The 15,000-nt window shown below is 32.7% G+C and overlaps 12 protein-coding genes and 1 non-coding gene across 13 annotated transcripts; 4 read left to right on the plus strand and 9 right to left on the minus strand. All coding sequences in view use genetic code 11, as the record gives it.

Moving 5' to 3' along the window:
• Positions 1–620: 620 nt before the first annotated feature.
• Positions 621–857, plus strand: rps15 (ribosomal protein S15). Its single transcript has one exon. It carries the CDS (start codon positions 621–623, stop codon positions 855–857), a length of 237 nt encoding a protein of 78 aa, YP_899453.1.
• A 106-nt stretch (positions 858–963) lies between these two features.
• ndhF (NADH dehydrogenase subunit 5) lies at positions 964–3,180 on the minus strand. Its single transcript has one exon. It carries the CDS (start codon positions 3,178–3,180, stop codon positions 964–966), a length of 2,217 nt encoding a protein of 738 aa, YP_899454.1.
• Positions 3,181–3,993: 813 nt separating this feature from the next.
• Positions 3,994–4,173, plus strand: rpl32 (ribosomal protein L32). The gene has a single exon. The coding sequence runs from the start codon at positions 3,994–3,996 to the stop codon at positions 4,171–4,173; it is 180 nt and encodes a 59-aa protein (YP_899455.1).
• Positions 4,174–4,694: 521 nt separating this feature from the next.
• On the plus strand, positions 4,695–4,774 carry trnL-UAG. The gene has a single exon. It is a non-coding gene; the product is annotated as a tRNA-Leu (tRNA).
• Positions 4,775–4,851: 77 nt separating this feature from the next.
• On the plus strand, positions 4,852–5,817 carry ccsA (cytochrome c biogenesis protein). The gene has a single exon. The coding sequence runs from the start codon at positions 4,852–4,854 to the stop codon at positions 5,815–5,817; it is 966 nt and encodes a 321-aa protein (YP_899456.1).
• A 180-nt stretch (positions 5,818–5,997) lies between these two features.
• ndhD (NADH dehydrogenase subunit 4) lies at positions 5,998–7,500 on the minus strand. The gene has a single exon. The coding sequence runs from the start codon at positions 7,498–7,500 to the stop codon at positions 5,998–6,000; it is 1,503 nt and encodes a 500-aa protein (YP_899457.1).
• Positions 7,501–7,619: 119 nt separating this feature from the next.
• psaC (photosystem I subunit VII) lies at positions 7,620–7,865 on the minus strand. The gene has a single exon. It carries the CDS (start codon positions 7,863–7,865, stop codon positions 7,620–7,622), a length of 246 nt encoding a protein of 81 aa, YP_899458.1.
• A 467-nt stretch (positions 7,866–8,332) lies between these two features.
• On the minus strand, positions 8,333–8,638 carry ndhE (NADH dehydrogenase subunit 4L). Its single transcript has one exon. The coding sequence runs from the start codon at positions 8,636–8,638 to the stop codon at positions 8,333–8,335; it is 306 nt and encodes a 101-aa protein (YP_899459.1).
• Positions 8,639–8,852: 214 nt separating this feature from the next.
• Positions 8,853–9,383, minus strand: ndhG (NADH dehydrogenase subunit 6). Its single transcript has one exon. The coding sequence runs from the start codon at positions 9,381–9,383 to the stop codon at positions 8,853–8,855; it is 531 nt and encodes a 176-aa protein (YP_899460.1).
• A 183-nt stretch (positions 9,384–9,566) lies between these two features.
• Positions 9,567–10,109, minus strand: ndhI (NADH dehydrogenase subunit I). Its single transcript has one exon. The coding sequence runs from the start codon at positions 10,107–10,109 to the stop codon at positions 9,567–9,569; it is 543 nt and encodes a 180-aa protein (YP_899461.1).
• A 93-nt stretch (positions 10,110–10,202) lies between these two features.
• ndhA (NADH dehydrogenase subunit 1) lies at positions 10,203–12,313 on the minus strand. Its single transcript has 2 exons — positions 11,765–12,313; positions 10,203–10,742 (listed from the first exon to the last, which is right to left on the minus strand). The coding sequence occupies exons 1-2, from the start codon at positions 12,311–12,313 to the stop codon at positions 10,203–10,205; spliced, it is 1,089 nt and encodes a 362-aa protein (YP_899462.1).
• Position 12,314: 1 nt separating this feature from the next.
• On the minus strand, positions 12,315–13,496 carry ndhH (NADH dehydrogenase subunit 7). Its single transcript has one exon. The coding sequence runs from the start codon at positions 13,494–13,496 to the stop codon at positions 12,315–12,317; it is 1,182 nt and encodes a 393-aa protein (YP_899463.1).
• Positions 13,497–13,630: 134 nt separating this feature from the next.
• Positions 13,631–13,867, minus strand: rps15 (ribosomal protein S15). The gene has a single exon. The coding sequence runs from the start codon at positions 13,865–13,867 to the stop codon at positions 13,631–13,633; it is 237 nt and encodes a 78-aa protein (YP_899464.1).
• Between the last annotated feature and the right edge of the window lie 1,133 nt (positions 13,868–15,000).

A 15,000-nucleotide genomic window follows, 5' to 3' on the forward strand; every position in this document is an offset into this window, starting at 1 on the left:
TACGGAAGGAGATCCATCATTTTGCAATGAAAACAACATAAAAAACTCTGGACAATTTCGAAATCAGACCAAGCGTCTTAATACATATGCAAAAAAATTCATTATTGGCACACCATTGATTACAAGATTTAGCTTTTATGAATCGCTATTGGTTTGATACGAATAATGGCAGTCGTTTCAGTATGTTAAGGATACAGATGTATCCACAATTCATTTAGAGTTACTTAATAGCCTATTTCTTATACTATATCTCTATCCCGTGAAATTCTCGAGCCCAAAGATGGATGCATATGCTGTGTTTCATTTTGCTAAATGATATCAATTAAATGGTATATCAATTCTATAAATTGGATATAGCAATAAATAAATCAGCAAAATTCTTTTATTTTAGATAGAAGAAATGTTTCTTCTATCTAAAATAAAAGAATGTACCCTTCTATCCAAATCCAATTTGCATCGATAAAATAAATCCAAATTCCAGATTCCAGCAGTAGATGAATAATTGCAAATTTTTGTGTGTACGAGATTAGAATAACTTAAAAATAACTGACATAATTTTTTATTTTTCCTGATCAGAAAAATACATGAAAAAGAAAGGAGGTAGAAAAATTTGTTGATTTATGGTTAAAGAAGAAAAACAAGAAAACAGGGGTTCTGTTGAATTTCAAGTATTCAGTTTCACCAATAAGATACGGAGACTTGCTTCACATTTAGAATTACACAAAAAAGATTTTTCATCGGAAAGAGGTCTACGAAGACTTTTGGGAAAACGTCAACGTTTGCTGGCTTATTTGGCAAAGAAAAATAGAGTACGTTATAAGAAATTAATCAGTCAGTTGGATATTCGGGAGAAGTAATTTAATCGTTCGAATTTTTTTCCTATTTTATTAGTAGTCTTATAGTAGTCTTAGATTTTGCATTTTGATGAGCCTCGTTTTGAGGAATTCATGGAATAATCCATTTTCATGGAATAAAGAATAAGAACAAGGATACGTAACATAAAAAAAAGAATAGATAAGACGATATTCGCCCTCCCCCTACATATTTGATTTCTTCTCCTATACAAAAACCAGCAAGACCTACTCCATTGATAATTCCATCAATGACACCTTTATCAAAAAAATGCGTTAGTTCAGCTAATCTTCTTATACCTAGGATAAAAACCCTAGTATAGAAAAAATCTATATAACCACGATTATATGACCAGCTGTATATCTTTTTTTTTACTTCATCCAAAAAGCTCTTTTTTGGATTCTTTTTTACAAGGGAATTTTGAAAATTCAAATTCTGAAAAAAAGAATAAGCGGATCCATAAAAGATATATGCTATGAATAGACCAAAAATTGCTAAACTTACAGAAGAAATTGCATTAGTGAGAAATTCATATGAATTTATGGAAGAATTAGAATTTTCTTGGAACAAGTTTATTGAAGGAGTTAGCCACTTTGATAATATGGTTAACTCCAATATTCTATTATCTTTTACTCCATTATCAAAAGGGATTCCTATGGATCCAATGAACAAAGTAAAAAGTAGTAATATAAGAAGAGGAAATAGCATAGTATTTCCCGTTTCATGAGGATAGACAAAAGTTTTTTTAGCCCCAAAGGGAGTACTAAAGGATCCTATCTTATTTCTTGTATTAGCAGGAATTTTGGGTATATTTTGTGAAAAAAAAGAAACTCCACTCTTCATTGTTGATAAAACAAAATCCCTATTGACTCCTTTGGATATACTTTTTCCCCATAAGGATATTGAATACAACGAACCTTCTTTAGTACTACTGTAATTTTGAAAATTAACACGCAAATACCCATCAAAAGTAAGTAAATATATCCGAAACATATAAAATGCAGTTAATCCTGCAGTAAAAGAGGCTATTATTCCAAAAAAGGGTGAATACAACCAACTATTACTAAGTATTTCATCTTTGGACCAGAAGCAAGCAAGAGGTGGAATACCGCAAAGAGAAAGTGTACCACATAAAAAAGTAGTTCTTGTAATTGGAACGTATTTTCTTAAACCACCCATAAGAACCATATTCTGACTTTTATCTGGTGAATATCCAACAAGAGGTTCCATTGAATGAATAACGGATCCGGATCCTAAGAACAATAAAGCTTTCGAATAAGCATGAGTGATCAAATGGAATAAAGCAGCTTGATAAGAACCTATACCTAGAGCTAACATCATATAACCCAATTGAGACATTGTAGAATAGGCTAAGCTTCTTTTAATATCTCTCTGAGCAAGAGCTAAAGTGGCTCCTAAGAAGAGTGTTATTGTACCTACTAAAGAAATGAAACTCATTATCAAGGGTAGGGATATGAAAAGAGGAAGAAGTCTAGCTAGAAGAAAAATCCCCGCAGCAACCATAGTTGCTGCGTGTATAAGAGCCGAAATGGGAGTGGGTCCTTCCATAGCATCAGGTAACCATACGTGAAGAGGAAATTGTGCAGATTTTGCAACTGCACCAAGGAATAATAAAAAAGCACACAAAGTAGTAAGTAAGGAATTAATCCCATTATTAGGAATCCAGTTATTAGCTATTTTGAACAAATCCCGAAACTCCAAACTACCCGTTATCCAAAAAAAACCTAAAATTCCTAATAACAGACCAAAATCCCCTACACGATTAGTTACAAAAGCTTTTTGACAAGCACTCGCTGCAATTGGCCGCGTAAACCAAAAGCCTATCAATAAATAGGAACACATTCCGACAAGTTCCCAAAAAAAATAAATTTGTATCAAATTGGAACTAGTAACCAATCCCAACATGGAAGTATTAAAAAAACTTATATAAACAAAAAATCTCAAATATCCTTCATCGTGAGACATATAATCGTCACTATAAATAAGAACTAAGATTCCTACAGTAGTAATTAGTATTAACATAATAGACGTAAGGGGGTCGACCAAGTATCCAAATTCTAAGGAAAAATCATTATTGATGGTCCAAGACCATAGATATTGATAGATAGAACTTCCATTTATTTGTTGAATAGACAGGTGAAGTGAGAATACCATAGCTATACTTAAGAGTAAAATACTAGGAAAAGCCCATATGCGACGAAGATTTTTTGTTGCTGTGGGAATAAGAAAAAGTCCAAATCCCATTGACATAATAACTGGAAGTGGGAGAAGAGGAATTACCCAGGCATATTGATATGTATGTTCCATAAGAAAAGAAATAGCAATTTTTAGTTTAAATTTATAGTTCAATTTTTCTCTAAAATTGTTTCCGATTCACCAAACCTATTCTTATCTCTTTCTAAAGGAATTCAAAAAACAAAATAAGAAAAAGAAAAAATACTGGAATTCTGGATTTTTCAAATTTCTCTCATTAAAATATTCCAAAATTAAGAATGGGTTTAGCTACTTAAATTCAAAAAGTGAATCAAAGAATTTCAGTATCTAGTTATTAGTTAAAAAAAAATATATTTATTAAAATACAAACTAATCATTTTTGTATTTCTTTCTGTTAAAATAAAAGAGCTCTGTTGTTTCGTAATTGATTGATTGGATTCCAAAGAAAACCTATATTTATAGGAAATTCTCGAATATTGCTTATTTCATATAAAAGGAAATCCTAATGACTAGAATTCTCTAAGTTTTAGAATGTCTTGTTTAAGAGACTTGGAATTCAATTATGCAATAGCTTTCTGAACTTAATTAACTATTTGAATTGAATTTTACCTTCCTTCTTTTTATGCCCCCCTCTTATATGAGGGCTTATCCCCCATACCATATATTTATATATGGAGTATATTTGATATATAAATTGATTTAAATAGAAAATCTTAAAAAACTCTTGTCTTATCCACATTAGACAAAATGAACTAAAGAAGAATTTAGAATTTAAGTATCTTTCAGTATCATTTAAGTATCTTTCAGTATCTAAGTATAAATACTAAGAAAAAACAGAAAGAAGGATTGATTTGCGGCAATAGATGTCTTTCACATACAACTAGAAAAAAGTAATTCCCTTTTTGAATGGCAGTTCCAAAAAAACGTACTTCGATGTCAAAAAAGCGTATTCGTAAAAATCTTTGGAAAAAAAAGACTTATTTTTCCATAGTACAATCTTATTCTTTAGCAAAATCAAGATCATTTTCTAGCGGCAACGAGCATCCAAAACCAAAAGGTTTTTCTGGGCAACAAGCAAACAAATAATAAGATTTTGAAATAATCAGAATTGAACTATCCAAAAAAAAATTCCAATTATTTAATATGAATGAATAATTCAGATTAATTAATAAATGTACTTTTATGTGTCGAATTTCTCGGTACAATATTCTTAGAACGAATCCCTCCATTATCATTATATAGAACAAAAGTTTTTGGTATATTGTGTCCTCAGTATTCTTTTCCTATCAAAGAACCTTTTTTTATTTATAATAGAATCCTCATAAAACGAGGATTCTATTATAAAAAGTAGACTATTCTTGCAATAGGACTTACAACCTCTACCTAATCTTATCCAAAATTCCCATATAAATGAGTTTAGGACTGGTACATCATATTAATAAGAGTGTAAAGGCTTTCATTCTATAAATTTTTCTAAAATACAAAATTCATTTCATTGTAGTTAATGATGAACTTCTAATGTTCCTAAACTCTATAGCCTCTCCCAGTCTCGACGATTCACGATAAAATAACTATTATTCTTTTAAGTTAACTATTATTTAAAATTAGCCGCCATGGTGAAATTGGTAGACACGCTGCTCTTAGGAAGCAGTGCTCAAGCATCTCGGTTCGAATCCGAGTGGCGGCATTCTCGAAAAAGAATACAATTAATTAGAAAATGGATTCAATTCGAAATTTCCAATTTTGTAATGGGACCTTATCGTTATGCTATTTGCAACTTTAGAACATATACTAACTCATATCTCTTTCTCAACCATTTCAATTGTGATTACGATTCATTTGATAACCTTATTAGTTCGTGAACTTAGGGGATTACGTGATTCGTCAGAAAAAGGAATGATAGCTACTTTTTTCTCTATAACAGGATTTTTAGTCTCTCGTTGGGTTTCTTCGGGACATTTTCCATTAAGTAATTTATATGAGTCATTGATCTTCCTTTCATGGACTCTGTATATTCTTCATACTATTCCTAAGATACAGAACTCGAAAAACGATTTAAGCACAATAACTACGCCAAGTACTATTTTAACGCAAGGCTTTGCCACGTCGGGTCTTTTAACTGAAATGCATCAATCCACAATACTAGTACCTGCTCTACAATCTCAGTGGTTAATGATGCATGTCAGTATGATGTTACTAAGCTATGCAACTCTTTTGTGCGGATCCTTATTATCCGCCGCTCTTCTAATCATTAGATTTCGAAATTCTTTCGATTTCTTTTCACTAAAGAAAAATGTTTTTCTTAAAACATTTTTCTTTAGTGAGATTGAATATTTATATGCAAAAAGAAGTGCTTTAAAAAACACCTCTTTTCCCGTATTTCCAAATTATTACAAATATCAATTAACTGAGCGTTTGGATTCTTGGAGTTATCGTGTCATTAGTCTAGGGTTTACTCTTTTAACCGTGGGTATTCTTTGTGGAGCAGTATGGGCTAATGAGGCATGGGGATCCTATTGGAATTGGGATCCTAAGGAAACTTGGGCATTTATTACCTGGACCATATTTGCAATATATTTACATAGTAGAACAAATCCAAATTGGAAGGGTACGAATTCCGCACTTGTAGCTTCGATAGGATTTCTTATAATTTGGATCTGCTATTTTGGTATCAATCTGTTAGGAATAGGTTTACATAGTTACGGTTCATTTACATTACCATCTAAATAATTACATAACATAAAACCTTCGGGTTTTTTCCTTTTTTGTTTGATTTGAGAACCCTTTGAAAAGACGTTCAAGGGGTTCTCAAAAATTCGAGATAGATCTAATTAGACTTTTTTACTTTTTTCTTAATTTTTAATTTTTCCACTCTGGAATATAGAGCGGACTGGTTAAAAAAAGAAAATTCTATTTAGTATAATAATTGGATAATAGAGCCTCTACCCTATCAACGGATAGAGAGAGAACAAAATCTGGATAAATACCAATTCCTATTACTGGTAAAAAGATACAGATTAAAAGAAAGAGTTCCCGTGGTCCAGAATCTACAAAATTTTTGTTTGGAACATGAAATAGCTTGTATCCATAGAACATCTGGCGTAACATAGATAATAAATAAATAGGAGTTAATATCATTCCTATTGCCATTACAAAAGTAATTAGCATTTTTGGCATTAACATAAATTTAGGACTAGTAATTAGTCCAAAAAATACTACTAATTCTGCAACAAAACCGCTCATTCCCGGCAAGGCAAGAGAAGCCATTGAAAAGCTACTAAACATGGTAAAAATTTTTGGCATTGGGATAGATATTCCCCCCAGTTCTTCGAGATAAACAAGACGCATTCTATCACAAGCCGTTCCCGCCAAGAAAAAAAGTGTAGCACCAATAAATCCATGAGATAATATTTGTAAAATAGCTCCATTTAGTCCAATGTTGGTTATGGAACCAATTCCTATAATTATGAAACCCATGTGAGATACGGAGGAGTAGGCTATTCTTTTTTTGAAATTTCGTTGACCAAGAGAAGTTGAAGCTGCATAGATTATTTGCACCGCTCCTATTATTACCAACCAGGGGGAAAATAGATAATGAGCATGCGGTAACAATTCCATGTTGACCCGAATCAATCCGTATGCTCCCATCTTTAATAGAATTCCGGCTAAAAGCATACATGTACTGTAATGCGCTTCCCCATGGGTATCTGGTAACCACGTATGTAAAGGTATAATCGGCAATTTGACAGCATAAGCAATAAGGAAGCCAAAATACAGTAGTATTTCTAATGTTGTAGGGTATGATTGATTAATCAATCTTTCTAAATCTAATCCGGGTTCATTGGAACCATATAATCCCATACCCAGAACTCCAATTAAGAAAAAAATGGAACCACCCGCAGTATACAAAATAAACTTGGTAGCTGAATACAGACGCCTCTTTCCCCCCCACATGGATAAAAGTAAGTAAACAGGAATTAATTCTAACTCCCACATGATAAAAAAAAGTAAAAGGTCTCGTGAAGAAAATAATCCTATTTGACCGCTATACATTGCTAGCATCAGGAAATAGAATAATTGCGAATTCCGAGTAACCGGCCAAGCCGCTAAAGTAGCTAAAGTAGTGATAAATCCTGTCAATAAAATAGATCCTAATGAAAGTCCATCGATTCCCAATCTCCAGTGGAAATCGAAAACATCTATCCATTTCGAATCCTCCTTTAATTGGATTAAGGGATCCTCCAATTGGAAATGATAACAGAATGCATAAGTCATTATAAGGAATTCTAATAAACAAATAGCTATAGTATACCACCTAACGATTTTATTTCCTTTATGAGGTAAAAAGAAAATTAATGAACCTGCAAATATCGGCAAAACAACAAGTATTGTTAACCAAGGAAAATAACTCATGATAAAGTAATAAAGACAAGATACGTTTTGACCAGAAAAGCCCATGCTCGATTATTTCGAGCACAGGCTTCTTCGGTAAAGAGGAATCAGACGATTCAAGTGGAGTTTTTTGTAACGTATCAATAAGATAGAGCCATGCTGCGGGTTGTTTCAGACCTTAAATAAACGCGGACACTTAAAAAATCCGTTGGGCAAGCAGATTCGCATCTCTTACAACCCACACAATCTTCGGTTCTCGGCGCGGAAGCAATTTGCTTGGCTTTACATCCATCCCAAGGTATCATTTCTAATACATCTGTTGGGCAAGCTCGTACACATTGAGTGCATCCTATACATGTATCATAAATTTTTACAGAATGTGACATTGGATCTCTAAATTTGCCTTTTCAACATAAAAATTTTCGATCTGGTAAAAATGAAATTAGTACTATATAAATTAGATGTATTGTAGACACCAGACGAAGCAATGGTTTATCCAAACTTTAACAAATAATGCAATATATTTCGTAATCTGTTTGTGAGAAAGCGTGAAAAGAGCCAAGAGACTTGAATTTAAGGCTTCAACAGTCATAATTATACGAATTCTACATACTAATTCGAATTAGCCAATAAATTGGCTATCATCTTTTCAATATAAATTATTGCTATATTCAAATTGCAATATCAATGAATTGCAAAAATGCAATATTCAATAAGTAAAAAACAATACTCTGAAATAACCTACTCAAAAAATAGATATTATTAAACACTAATAAGAAAATAAGATGAGATTTCTATTCATCTTAATGTTTCTTATTATTATATATGCGCCTTTGTTTAGAGGATTCTATGTCTAATTATTTAAAAAATTGGATTGATTGATACGAGTTGATTTCCTGTTACGATGGATGGAAGAAAGAATGGATAGTCCAATAGCTGCTTCAGCAGCCGCAAGGGCTATAACAAAAATTGCGAAAATGTCTCCTTTTAATTGGCGACTATCAAATAGATCAGAAAATGTTACGAGATTTAGATTAATTGAATTCAGTATAAGTTCAAGACATATTAGAGCTCTAACCATGTTTCGGCTTGTGATCAATCCATAGATACCAATCGAAAATAAATAGACACTCAAAAAAAGTACATGCTCAAACATCATTAACTAACTCCTTATCAATCTCGATTCATTTCAATATGAGGACAAGAATTGAACCGATTCAATTAATTAGAATAGAACAATTACACAACAAATACCTTCTTTTCTCTTTTGTTGTGTTGGCAGTAGATGGGTTTTACTAAATCAAAATTGTGATTCTTTAGTTATTTATTTTATATTTGAAATTCTAAGAATTTTGACTCATTCTAAGTATTTCTTATTGTCGAGCCATAGTAATTGCACCTATTAAAGAAACTAGAAGAATTAGGGAAATGAGTTCAAACGGAAGATAAAAATCGGTTGCTAAATGAATCCCAATTTGTTGAACGTTATTTATGAGACCCTGTTCTACTATTTGGTTTGATCTTGTAGTCCAAAGAATTCCATACCACGACGTATCTGGGATAGTAGTCATTAGTGAAAAAGGAATAGTTATACAAAGGAGTAAAGTAAACCCATCTCCAATCGTCCAATAATTCTTATCTTTAGACCACTCTGAGCCGTTTACAAACATTACAGCAAATATGATCAAGACATTTATGGCTCCCACATAAATAAGAAGTTGTGCGACAGCTACAAAGTAGGAATTTAATAAAAAATAGAATAAGGATATACAAACAAGAACTAATCCCAGCGAAAAGGCAGAATAAATTGGGTTGGTAAGTAATACTACTCCTAGACCTCCTAGTAGAAGAACAAATCCCCCAAATAGCACAAGAATCTCATGTATTGGTCCAGGTAAATCCATTATGGATAAGAAGAAATTTCTAGTATAAAATTTTTCATGAACTGACTAAAACTAAAAGATTCAAGGAAGGAAAAAGGTATTAGGATATTTTTTTGTATATGCATATAAGTTGTTAAGCAGTAGTTATTTTTTTTTCCTTAGAGTTAGTAAAAATGGATTTTTCTAATAAAAAAATCCTAATACCTAGTAATCCGTAATCGTTCTTGAATTCCAAGATTTTTCTTCGTCTATTTTACTTTGAGGCGAATTCCTAATTGTTTGAATTGTGTAATCTCCCATTATGGAGATTGGTAACCGACTCAAAGCAATTTGATTGTAATTCAATTCATGACGATCATAAGTAGAAAGTTCATATTCTTCAGTCATTGATAAACAATTTGTGGGACAGTATTCAACACAGTTACCACAAAATATACAAACTCCGAAATCAATACTATAATTAAGCAATTGTTTTCTTTTAATATCCTTTTCAAATTTCCAATCCACAAGGGGTAGATCTATCGGGCATACGCGAACACATACTTCACAAGCAATGCATTTATCAAATTCAAAGTGTATTCGCCCCCGGAAACGCTCCGATGTAATTGATTTTTCATAAGGGTAGTGAATCGTTATAGGTAAACGATTTGTGTGGGATAGGGTAATTATTAAACCTTGACCAATATATCTTGCGGCGCGTATTGTTTGTTGACCATAACTAATGAACCCAGTTAGCATAGGGAACATATTCTAAATCTATATATGAAAAAGGTATGTTTCTTTCTCTTGTTTGAGAGAACTTTTGTGTTGAAAATATTCTTACTGTTATTGTATTCTTATTTATAGTGAAACTAGTTGGGAAGAAGTTGTTAATAAGAGATTGCCCAGAGAAATAGGTAAAAGAAATTTCCATCCAAGATTTAATAACTGATCCATTCTCATCCTGGGTAAAGTCCATCTTATTGTGATAGAAATGAAGAGAAATAAATAAGCTTTAGTTAATGTAATAAAGATACCTATTACCATTTCCAAAATTCCAATTATTTTATTCATTTGGAAAAATCCAAAAAAGGATATATAGGGAATAGAGAAATTCCACCCGCCTAAGTATAGAACAGTTACAAATAAGGAGGAAACTAATAAATTTAGGTAAGAAACAAGATAAAATAAACCATATTTAATACCAGAATATTCGGTTTGATAACCTGCTACTAATTCTTCTTCTGCTTCTGGTAAATCAAAGGGTAATCTTTCACATTCTGCTAAAGAAGAAATTAGAAAAACTAGAAAACCTATAGGCTGACGCCAAAGATTCCACCCAAAAAAACCATATTTTGACTGTGCTTCAACTATATCAACTGTACTTGAACTATTAGATAATCATAGTCGATGATAACATCACAGTTTCCACCGCTATTCCAAAACCGTACATGAAACCTTAGCTTCATACGGCTCCTCTATGATCAGAAAAAAGGAAAGGATTGTTTCGTTTCGGCATTATCCCCTGGGCATAGATAGAATTAGGTAAGATAAAATTGATTGGAAAGCCCAAAATCAGACCAAAGCAATTACGTCTGCTAGAATAACAAAAAAGCGCTTCCGAATTGATCTCATCCTTTATATAATATAATTTTTCTTTGTTCGGTAATAACTTAATATTGGAATAAATCACTCATTATAGCAATTAATAAATGGAAAGAATTTGGCATTAGTTCATGAGGAATTCTGTATGAATAGGGATAAAGGAAGGAAAGAATAAATAAGGATCCTTTTTTGTATTGTATTCCGTATCTTTTGTCCTATTCTTCTTTCCCCGGGAGGGGTATACTTAAAAAAAAGAATAAAGGGTTAATTCGTTCTTGATAGCCATTTCCTTAACAAGTGAATGGGAACATACTCTAGACCGGAATCTGAAGAAAGTACTGCTTGATCATTTCCACCAATTTCAAGTCCTTATTATGATTCCTTTTATGAGGAAAAATGTCTAATGATTTAGATTCTCTCATTACTAATCCTGTATGTACTTTAGTGTTCCTAATCCCTCACTAACTTTTGATGGATTGCCTTATGGTTATAAGTTTAAATTATAGTAATAACTCAAAATATTCTAGTAATGGAATTCCATATCGCGAATCCTTTATTCTTGCCCGCTTCAAGATATGATGACTAATTAAACAATCTCAACCTTGGGGTAAAGAGTTTACACTGCTTATGTTTACTTTAACTTTTTTCTTGTACGTAGGAAATGAGATTTTTTATTTTTACTACAAATTAATAAGCTGTTTTGTTTCACTCATATAGCTATCGAGTTTAACTTACCAACGCGAATACAGAATAAGCAAAGGAAGATAAGCATTCAATGTATTTTAGAGGAAAAAGATCCTATTTTAACGAATCACACGTAGAGATATTGCTAGTACACAAAAAGTTAATGGTATTTCATAACTAATAGATTGAGCAGCCGCTCGTAGACCGCCTGAAAAAGAATATTTATTATTTGAGCTATATCCTGCCATGAGAAGACCAATAGGAGCAATACTTGAAATCGCAATCCATAAAAAAACACCAATACTAAGATCAGCTAAAACAAAACGATATCCCAAAGGGATAACTAAAAAACTTAATAAAACGGATATGACTGCTATAGAGGGACCAATGCTAAATAAAGGAATCTCTCCTCGGGATGGGAGGATATCCTCTTTTAAAAGTAGTTTAGTTCCATCTGCTATAGCTTGAAGCAGTCCCAGGGGGCCAGCATATTCAGGACCAATACGTTGTTGTATCGATGCGGATATTTCTCTTTCTAACCACACAATTACGAGTACTTCTATTGTGATTCCCAGTAGGAGGGCCAAAATGGGTAGAATCCATATAAGTCCGTAGATTTCTTTTAATAATTCCGATTTCGAAAAAGAATTGATAGTTTCTACCTCTACCCTATCTATTATCATTTCAACGATCAACTTCCCCCATAATGATATCTATACTACCTAATATTGTCATGATATCAGCCAATTTCATTTTTTTAACTAGCTGAGGAAGAATTTGCAAATTAATAAAACCCGGTGGACGAATTTTCCATCTCCAGGGGAAAAGACTATCATCTCCTACCAGATAAATTCCTAATTCGCCTTTTGGAGCTTCTACTCTTACATAAAGCTCTTGCTTTGATAATTCAAAATTGGGCGACGGTTTTTTACCAAGAAATCGATATTCAAAATCATTCCATTCGGGATTCTTTGCTTTCTTAAAGCGTCGGGCTTCTAAATTCTCATAAGGTCCTCCAGGAATTTTCTCTACAGCCTGTTGAATTATTTTTATGGATTCCCTCATTTCACCGACTCGTACTAAATAGCGAGCTAACGAATCTCCTTCTTTTTGCCATTGGACTTTCCAATCGAATTGATTGTAAGACTCATAAGGATCGATTTTACGAAGATCCCATTGTATTCCAGAAGCTCGTAACATTGGTCCCGATAAGCCCCAATTTACAGCTTCTTCTCCGCTAATAAAACCGACTCCTTCAACTCGTTCTAAAAAAATGGGATTCCGTGTAATAAGTTGTTGATATTCAACAACTCCTTGTAAAAAATAATCACAGAAATCTAAACATTTATCCATCCATCCATAAGGGAGATCGGCTGCTACCCCTCCGATGCGAAAGTAATTATGCATCATTCGCATACCTGTAGCAGCTTCAAATAGATCATATATCAATTCTCTCTCTCTAAAAATGTAGAAAAAAGGAGTCTGTGCCCCGAGATCCGCCATAAAAGGTCCAAGCCATAACAAATGAGAAGCTATACGGCTCAATTCTAACATAATTACTCTAATATAGCTGGCTCTTTGGGGTATTTGAATATTCTCTAAGAATTCTGGTGCATTTACCGTTATTGCTTCTGTAAACATAGTAGCTAAATAATCCCATCGTGTTACATAAGGCAAGTATTGTATAATACTTCTGTTTTCCGCAATTTTTTCCATTCCTCTGTGTAAATACCCTAATATGGGTTCGCAATCAATAACATCTTCACCATCGAGAGTAACAATCAGTCGAAGAACACCATGCATTGATGGGTGTTGAGGACCCATATTGACTATCATGAGATCTTTTCTTTTAAGCGATAGACTCATATCCTTGTTCTTATTCTTTATTCCATGAAAATGGATTATTCCATGAATTCCTCAAAACGAGGCTCATCAAAATGCAAAATCTAAGACTACTATAAGACTACTAATAAAATAGGAAAAAAATTCGAACGATTAAATTACTTCTCCCGAATATCCAACTGACTGATTAATTTCTTATAACGTACTCTATTTTTCTTTGCCAAATAAGCCAGCAAACGTTGACGTTTTCCCAAAAGTCTTCGTAGACCTCTTTCCGATGAAAAATCTTTTTTGTGTAATTCTAAATGTGAAGCAAGTCTCCGTATCTTATTGGTGAAACTGAATACTTGAAATTCAACAGAACCCCTGTTTTCTTGTTTTTCTTCTTTAACCATAAATCAACAAATTTTTCTACCTCCTTTCTTTTTCATGTATTTTTCTGATCAGGAAAAATAAAAAATTATGTCAGTTATTTTTAAGTTATTCTAATCTCGTACACACAAAAATTTGCAATTATTCATCTACTGCTGGAATCTGGAATTTGGATTTATTTTATCGATGCAAATTGGATTTGGATAGAAGGGTACATTCTTTTATTTTAGATAGAAGAAACATTTCTTCTATCTAAAATAAAAGAATTTTGCTGATTTATTTATTGCTATATCCAATTTATAGAATTGATATACCATTTAATTGATATCATTTAGCAAAATGAAACACAGCATATGCATCCATCTTTGGGCTCGAGAATTTCACGGGATAGAGATATAGTATAAGAAATAGGCTATTAAGTAACTCTAAATGAATTGTGGATACATCTGTATCCTTAACATACTGAAACGACTGCCATTATTCGTATCAAACCAATAGCGATTCATAAAAGCTAAATCTTGTAATCAATGGTGTGCCAATAATGAATTTTTTTGCATATGTATTAAGACGCTTGGTCTGATTTCGAAATTGTCCAGAGTTTTTTATGTTGTTTTCATTGCAAAATGATGGATCTCCTTCCGTAACTTTCCAATTACGAGTACGAGAATTGAAAGACATGAAAATTCTCAATTCTCTACGGCGTCTAGGAGATAGATCGAATATTTTCAGGAACAAGAAAATCAGAAGAATCTTTTTCTCTATTCACTACCATTCCGCGTCTTCGACTTCTATTAGTTTCTTTTCTTCTTTAATGCAATAGCTATAGTTTGATATAGAATCCATTTCTCAAAGTAATGGAAACCATTCTCTTATAGGAAATGGTTCGAAAATCGCTATTCCACCTTTTAGGTTTAGGTATCGTGAAAAGTGATACCTGTGAAGATCGTGCATTTCAGTCACATTCAGATCCGTTTTTCGAGTCCATGATATAACCAAATTGGATGGATCTTCCACCCGTTTAGCTAAGAAAGAATAGATGCAGAGGTGGATAATAGATCGATATGAAGATCATGAGCTGCCCCATAATGAAACCGCCAGTAGTCGCGAATATCTCCTTCTTCCCTAACCCAAGATTGGAGAAAGAAGATCTAAGAGG

Source organism: Sorghum bicolor, chloroplast, assembly GCF_000003195.3.
Source record: "Sorghum bicolor chloroplast, complete genome".
NCBI lineage: Eukaryota > Viridiplantae > Streptophyta > Magnoliopsida > Poales > Poaceae > Sorghum > Sorghum bicolor.